We start from the raw sequence: 8,999 nt of genomic DNA, 5'->3' as shown, positions 1-8,999 counted from the left end.
ATTCATTTTTGCATAAATGTTATGTTGAGAGATACATTTGATTTGGTAAAATATATTTAACTATAAGGTTAAAATATTATTAATTAATTTTTTTCATTTCTTTATATTGGCAAGTAATATGGATTGAAATGATTTTCTTAAAATGGAAGTGTTGTTCAACATATCAACTTCAATTACATTATATAGTTTTAGGTACATATTTCCTGTATGCTTTTAGTTAACATTACTTTTATTTTGTTGTGGCACATAATGAATGAAAGATTATATCAGAAATGACTTTACCAAAGAGTGTGAACGTGAATGGGATTCAGATGAGAAAAATAAAAAATAATTAAAGCATGTGAATCTCGTTGGACTGACCATCAGCCTGTCATTGCCTACAATGCTAGTTCGACGTCACAATACCTAATGCAAGCAAGTGAATCTCGTGGCACACTCTAACCCTCATTGTATAAATATATAACTCTAAGTTGATCATTTAAAGTACAAAACTTGAGCAAAAACAGCAATGGCACTCCATCTCTGCAGTTTTCCTATGCCTCATTCGGAATTAAAATCTACACAAACTTCCCGTGGTAGACTATCTGCAAATTACCAGCCAACTACTTGGAATTACAATTTTCTGCAGTCTCTACGGACTAATGATGTGGTGATTAAACATTGTCCATTCCCTCATTTTCATCTACTCAATTATCCAACCAGTTGTTTTTGTAGAATATGAATAATGCAATCAAATTTTATTTTATGTGTTTATAAACTCAATCTATTGTTTTTTTCCGCTCAAAGCTGAGAATTCTAGCAAGTGAGCATAGCACCGTTTGCTTGTAGAGTCTGCATGTTGCACCATGAAACGACCAATTTTTTTGAATCACTAAACAAGGTGGTAATGGAATCTCTTCTTGTAAACATCATATCTCTATCTTATTCTCTACATTTTTTTTTCTTTTTTGTAGGATGAAGAATGCAAGGACAAGGCAAAGAAGCTGGAGGAGGAGGTGAGAAGTATGATGAACAATGAGAATGCAGAATTATTGAGCATTCTTGAATTGATTGATGACGTTCAGCGTCTAGGTTTAGGATACCGGTTCCATAAGGACATAAAGATAGCTCTTGGTAGAATTAGTACGTCTTGGGAAGAAAATGATGATGATGCCAAAGCAGAAAACAAACTCCATTCTACTTCTCTAAGATTCAGGCTTCTTAGACAACATGGTTTCCACATTTCTCAAGGTATATCACTTAAAGTAAAATTTCAAATATATGAATGTGCCGGATACGGTGACAATAGGTATCTTTTAAAGATTAATTAAAAAAATTGCTTCGTCAGAGAGACCAAAATGGCCATGTTGTTTCTAATTACAAAGATACTTTATCATTTTTTTTAACTTTTATGATTCTATGAGTATATTAAAACTTTTATGATTCTAGTATATTAAAACATAGTGAGCAGCCGCTAGCAAGCTTATTTAACTTATAAGTTCATATGAGATCTTAAAATCTCATTCACACAGAAACAAGTTTTAAGGACTTTAATTTTAATTCCTAAACTTCAACCAAAGAAAAAAATTAAAAAAACATACAAAAAGATGTTAATGCAAGAATTAAAACATCTTTTAATCATGCTTTCATATAAATTATACAATAATGTCGTTATTGGTTAATAAAAAGTAATTTCATGATTCACAGATATTTTCAAGATTTTCCTTGATGAAGAAAGCAATTACATGGAATACTTGGAGAAGGATGTCAAAGGATTGCTAAGTTTGTATGAAGCTTCATGTCTCGCCTTTGAAGGAGAAAAGCTCTTGGACGCGGCCAAAACCTTCTCGTTAACACATCTCACCCAATTAAAGAGAGATATTGATCCAATCCTATTGGATCTTGTTACTCATGCTTTGGAACTTCCGTTGCATCATAGAATGCAAAGGCTTGAAGCTCGGTGGTATTTTGAAGTCTACAGTAAAAGGAATGAACTAAATTATTCGCTACTTGAATTTGCTAAGCTTGATTTTAACAGGGTGCAATCAATATACAAAAAAGATCTTAAAGATATGTCAAGGTAAAACTATCACTAAATTTATGTGTTATAGATCAAACATCGAATCTCTCATGCTCTTTGACCAATTAATATGCATATATGGTTTTTCCTTTTGTTAATTAGGTGGTGGAAAGAAATTGATCTAGCAAACAAGTTGACATTTGCTAGGGATAGGTTGATGGAATGTTTTTTAGGGACGGTTGGAATGATCTCAGATCCACAATTTAGTAATTGTCGTAAGGGACTAACGAAAGTAAATTTATTTATAACGATCATTGACGACATCTATGATTTATATGGTTCTTTGGATGAATTAGAACACTTTACTGATGCAGTTGAAAGGTTTGCATTTGACTAAAAATTTATAATTATTTAAATGTTTAGTTCTGTTTCTCTATATACTTGATAATTACTTTTGATTGCTTAATGGTGATTTTAGATGGGATATCAATTGTGTGAATGAACTACCAGACTATATGAAATTATGTTTCTTGGCACTCTTCAATAGTGTTAATGAGATCGGTTATGACACCCTAAAAGAACAAGGAGTGAACATTATTCCATCCCTTACGAAAGCGGTATGCTATTGAATATGCATTGAGTGTTGAACATTTAGCCTTTCAATTGATGGAATCAATACCATTTCTCCATCTAATTAACATGCTGAAGGGTAATTTTTTTATGTTGATTCAGTGGCGAGACATATGCAAAGCATTTTTGGAAGAAGCAAAATGGAGTTACAACAAATACACACCAACATTTGAGGAATATCTAGACAATGGATGGCTATCAATATCAGGGGCACTCATGTTGGTTCATTCCTACTTTTTATTGGATCAAGATATCACCGAAGAAGCACTTGACTCTTTAAAAAAGTATAATAATCTGTTACGTTGGCCATCCCTTATTTTTCGACTTTGCAATGATTTAAGTACTTCAAAGGTATGATTTTCACATGATAATCTCATCATTATTTGTTCTAATTATTTATAAAAGAACTCGCTCTTATGTGTTTTATTACACACAGGCTGAGGTAGAGAGAGGTGAAATTGTAAATTCAATTTTCTGCTATATGCAAGAAACAAGTTTATCGGAGGAAGTTGCTCGCGAAGATATAAAGAAGCTTATTGAGAAAACATGGAAACAAATGAACAAGGATTTGAGTGAAAAGCACCCATTTTCTGAAGTTTTTATGGCAACAACTTTTAATCTTGCTCGGATGGCCCGTTGCATATACCAACATGGAGATGGACTTGGAGCTCCAGATGTTAGGTTTAAAAAAATAGTTCATTTAGTTATAATTGATCCCATTTAAATCATACACAAACAAGTAACACCAAAATTAATAAGTTGAATGGAAACAATATTCACACCCAAATATTCAAGTACACCGACCTTGGGACATTGTCTTGTTATGAAACTCTTCTTTGTATCGCTATCTATTTTCAATCAACATTTCAATAAGATGATTTTCATGACCATCTCCCTTTACAATTTGAAAATTTCATACATTCCCCTCACATATGTGAAAGCCTATAGGATATCACATTTAAATTTTGCTAGTTTTTAAAATGTTTTACTTGTCACATGACTATAAACTATGATAGTCAAATCACATATCATATTGTGTATTGTAACGTAATTTTTTGTATCATGTACCATGTATTGTATATAATAAATCTTATATGCGGTATCAAAACCTAATGCATTAGATTATGAAATCTGAATTTTTTAAAAATGAAATAAGGATTATACAACATAAGGTTAGGGTTTGATTGAAAAATTGAAATTAGGTTTTATTTCAATCTTAAAATCAGGGTTGGTATTGATTAATTCAACCTTGAAATTAAAGTCTGAAAATTGCTAAACTAGGATTTGAAAGGTCAAATTTCAGCCTAGAAAAATCAATTTTAGCATTCAGGATTGTTATAAATATAATGGAAATAAATATATGAGGAAGAAGATTTGAGATATAGAAAAGGAAGAGAAAGAAGAATAAGCAAATTGAGAGGAGAAAAGTGAATATATGTATCGCCTTTTCCCGGATGATCTAATTATAAAGGACGGAGGGGTAGGGTGGGGGGGTGTGTGTAGGGTATTTATAAGTCTTCATGTAGCCCCTTAAGTCAAGGGAAATGGTTATCTCTTTAATGCTTTCTCGTTACTTTTGGCCAAAGTCTAATTCATGTGGTGGAAAAATCTACCATGTATAACAGTCCCCCTTGGGTTTCCACCACTTACAGATAATTATATTAACCTTGTTAAGGAAAAATCCAATAGGATAAAAACCAAAGCAAAGGAACATAATTATTTAATGTTCTGTAAGTTGATGTTGGATGTACTTAAACTATCTCATTAAAAACCTTACTAGGAAAATCCAGTGGGACAAAACCTAATAAAGGAAAAAAATTACAGTGCACCTTTTGTCTAATATGTGATAAACTTCAAAATTTTGCTTGATGAATGCTCCCCCTGATGAATACTCCCCCTCTTTATAGTGGGATTAATTTCGTTGTTTATTGAGCCGTCGCATACTGATGTTATATACTAATTTGTCAAATGCTGATGTTGATAGTGTCTTGGTGAACAAATCTGTAAGATTCTCACTGGACTTTATTTGTTTGACATCAATCTATCTACTTTGCTAGAGCTCATGAGTGTAAAAGAACTTCGATGAGATATGTTTGGTTTTATCTCTTTTGATGTATCCACCTCTAATTTGGGCAATACATGTTGCATTGTCTTTATATAATATGGAAGGAGTGTTTGTTATAAAAGAAAAACTGCATGTATTTCGGATATGATAGATGACAAATCGTAACTATATGCATTCTCGACTGGCTTCATGGAAAGTTAAAATTTCTAAAGGATTTGAAGAAGTTGTAACCAAGGTTTGTTTGGAAGAGCATGATGATATTGTTGTGTCATTATAAATGAAAACATATCCCGTCTGTGAACAGGCCTTGTAGGGGTTAGAAAGATAACTAGCATCTGTATATCTAACCAAACTAGAATTTTTAGGGGATTAGACAGAATAGAATAATCTCAAATCTCTAGTTTCACATAGGTAACGGAGTATATGTTTGATTCCGTTTCAATGGCAACAGGTTTGGTGCAAGGCTAAATTAGGCTAATAAATTAACTCTTAAGGATATATTTGATCTTATGCATTTAGACAAATACAATAAGACTCCAATGACATTAAGATACGGTACTTCAGGACCAAGTATCTTTTCATCTTTTTCTTTAGGGTGAAATATGTCTTTTTCAGATCAAAAGATCGAACAACCATTGTGGTGCTCAAAGGATAAGTCTTATCCATATTAAAGCAATTTAATAATTTTTCAATATACGTTGATTGATAGATAAGTATTTCATTTGAATTGTGCTCGATCTACAGGCTGGGATAATATTTTGTTTTCCTCAAATCCTTTATCTCAAACTCTTTTCTCAGGTGTTTAACAGTTTTTGAGAACTCTTTAAGAGTCCTAATTAAATTCATATCATCAAAATAAACTATTATAATGACAAATCTCGATTTTGACCTTTTGATAAAGACAGATGGGTATATAGGGTCATTCATATAGCCCTCTTTTTTCAAATATTCATTGAGGCAATTGTACCACATATGTCCGGATTGTTTTAATCTGTACAATGATCATTGTAATTTAATTGAGTACATGCCCCTTGAATTGACCTTTTTAACTTCAGGCAATTTATATCCTTCAGAAAGTTTTATATAAATTTCAGTATCCAGGTTTTTATACAAATAGGCAATAACTACGTCTATTAGATGTATATCTAGTTCTTCAAAGACTGTTAAACTAATTAAATATCTGAATGTGATTATATCTATCACAAGTGCATATGTTTCATCAAAGTCTATATCGGGCCTTTGGGAAAAGTCTTGGGGTATAAGCCTGACTTTATATTTAGTAATTTCATTTTTCTTATTTCATTTTTCTTATTTCTTTTTCTCATAAATACCCATTTATATCCAACAGGTTGTACGTCTTGAGGTGTTGGAACTACAGACCCAAACACTTAACATTTTGCTAGAGAAGTTAATTCTGTTCGAATTGCTTCTTCCCATTTAGGCTATTCATGTCTTTGTTTGCCTTCAGCCACAATACGTGATTTAAAATCATCATCATTTAGAATTTCAATAGCTACTGTAAATGAGAATATATAATCAATTATAACTGTTTCACGGTTCCACATCTCTCGTGTATGAGCATAATTTAAAGATATTTCAATATTCTCATTTTCTTGTTTTTTAGGATTTTGTACCACTTCAGGGATTTGTGTCACTTCAGGGGTTTATACCACTTTAGGGGCTTGAGTCTCTTCAGAGACCCTAACCTCTTCTAGAGGAATATTAAAGAGTGTAGATTTTTCATTCATTTTAAGATCATCTGATTGATATCTATTTGATTATTTTCTTTTCTTTTTTGAGGAACAGTGTCTTTCGATCCTAGGTGGCCTAAACGATTATGCCAAAGCATAAATGTTTTTTAATCAAAGAACTTCTGGTTCGATACTACGTAGGTTTCAATTGCTTTAATGATTGTATAATACAATCTAGATGATAAAACAACGATTTTTCTAGTATAAGCCTTCTTTCGGAGGCATTATCAATTATATAGATGAATTCTGCAACATTTTCACTCATGGTTTCAAGATAATAACCATTTTTTCTTATATCTTTAAAACTAAGTAGATTTCTTCTGGATCTACTTGAATATAATGCATTATTGATGCTTAATTTGATCCTATTTTTCAACACAATTGCGGCTCTTCCAAAGCCTTCAATAAGATTTATTGATCTTGATATAGTATTAACTTTAGCTTTAATCAATGCTAAAGTTAAGAAAAATTTATTTTCCTTGAGAATTGTGTGCTTTGTTGCACTATCCACCAAACATATGTCTTCCTCATCAGCTTTTGAAGTCAACACTTCAATTTTGAAGTCTATTTCCTTTCATTTAAAAATTACATTAGTCATAATTCATAAGAAAAATAATTTTTAAAAATCCTATATTTTTATTTTTTGAAAGAGAATTTGAAACATCAAGATTTATTAGATCGATAAGATCTAACTTATCAAAAATTAAATACTTATAGTTGCTTAATATAGATCCACTCAATGTTTGTGTGTACTACAAGTACACCACTAATGACATTTATAACCATATCTATTGTTTTGTGGTTTACTCTACATTATAATTTATTTCATTTCAGCCTTAGTCCACTTTTGGTGCTATAATTGAGATTTTCTATTATACAGATATTTGAATAAAAAATTATTTCTTACACCTATAATAACTACTTCTAGTTGTTACATTCACTTTAGGGAACAATATAATACTCATGGGGCAAATTACTCATACCCATGATAACCACTTCTGATAGTTGTGTTCACTTCAGAGAATAATGTATAATGAGAAAATATTAATTCAAAATTTCTTTTCTCGATATTGCTACTACAGGAGCATAAAATAAAATATGGAAAATATTTTATCTTTCATATTAAGGAAATGATTTTGAATATCGCAGAGTTATACTAAATTATAGAGCCAATGTGAGTATTATTGAATCTGTTATTCAAATGTATCTTTCAAATTTCTCCATAAATTTAATAGATTTATCATTATATCCATATTTCGGCTTGCAATCCTTTAGTGACATGATGCCAAAAATAATGGCCTTGTATTTGTCCTTCTAGGACATTTTATTTAATCAATTTTTTAAGGCTTATAAATTTGAGATGGAGAATCATATAAAAAACCCATTTAATACTACCTATCCAATTTTAGAAACTTCATGTCCAAATATTATCATATTTACAAAACTTATGATTTTGTAGACAATATATATGAGTTAATTTTTGAAACTTTAGGTTCAAATATTATCTCATATTTACAAAATAGCTGATTTTGCAAGAGAAATATTGAGACTAATTTTTGTAAGCTTCAGGTCCATATATTATCCTATATTTACAAAACTTTTGGTTTTGTAATTAATATTTAGAATATTATAATATGTATTCTGGTTATAATCATACTTTATGCAAACTTGGGACTACGTATATATATATGGGTTCACGGTATACCATATATATATATATATGGGTTCACAGTATACCATATTGGATTGTTCTAGAATCTTTTGAATATAATGCTCTTATGACAGAGTCAAAAGTTTTTTTGAACAGTTCCTCTAGATTTAAATTTACAATATGTAATATGTTTTCTCACATCCTACAAGTTGAAATTATGGACGACCATCCTTTGATGATTATCACTTACTTCAAATCATTTTTAGCTATTTATACATTATCACACACATTGATAGAATTACAAATTTGTCATCAGACTTTGTCATATAAACATGATGGTCTTGATTAATCATTTCAAAGTCATAAGGTATTAACACTTATGAAATTTTAAGTTAAATACCAGTATCTGGATGACAATTTTAAGTCATTTAACGTCTTTGAAACTTGCACACTCTGTGTTTCAGACCTATTCACACATATTTTTTTGTTAAGTTTTCCACTAAGGAAAATTGTCTTAACATTCATCTAGTGTAATTCTAAATTCAAATGTGTTACTACAGCTAGAATTAAACATATTGAAATAAATCTTATAAATGACGAAAATATCTTTTTACACAATCTATACCTTTTCATTAGGTATAGTTTTTCGCTATTAAGCGAAATTATATTTATTTATTGAGTCATCCGTCTTATGACTAATTCAGGAAACCCATTCATTCTCAATGAATTTTTGATCCAATGGTAAGTCAATCAAAACTTAAATTGGTTTGTTTTCTTTATATTTCATCTCTTCTTCCAATGTATTTTCAAAATTTTCTTCTCAAGGGATGAGATAATTTCTTTTATTATTTCAGGTTCTTTATCATTTTGGGAAGTGGTTATGAAAACTTTGTTTTCACTTCA

The 8,999-nt window shown here is 30.5% G+C and overlaps 1 protein-coding gene across 1 annotated transcript; it reads left to right on the top strand.

The window, feature by feature from the left end:
* Nucleotides 1-508: 508 nt before the first annotated feature.
* On the top strand, nt 509-3,477 carry LOC123201668 (probable terpene synthase 12). Its single transcript, XM_044617256.1, has 7 exons — nt 509-649; nt 954-1,230; nt 1,687-2,059; nt 2,162-2,380; nt 2,478-2,616; nt 2,732-2,980; nt 3,066-3,477. The coding sequence occupies exons 1-7, from the start codon at nt 509-511 to the stop codon at nt 3,351-3,353; spliced, it is 1,686 nt and encodes a 561-aa protein (XP_044473191.1). The 3' UTR covers nt 3,354-3,477.
* Nucleotides 3,478-8,999: the final 5,522 nt, after the last annotated feature.

Source organism: Mangifera indica, chromosome 18 (genome assembly GCF_011075055.1).
Source record: "Mangifera indica cultivar Alphonso chromosome 18, CATAS_Mindica_2.1, whole genome shotgun sequence".
Lineage (NCBI taxonomy): Eukaryota > Viridiplantae > Streptophyta > Magnoliopsida > Sapindales > Anacardiaceae > Mangifera > Mangifera indica.
This window is presented reverse-complemented; position numbering and strand designations above follow the sequence as displayed.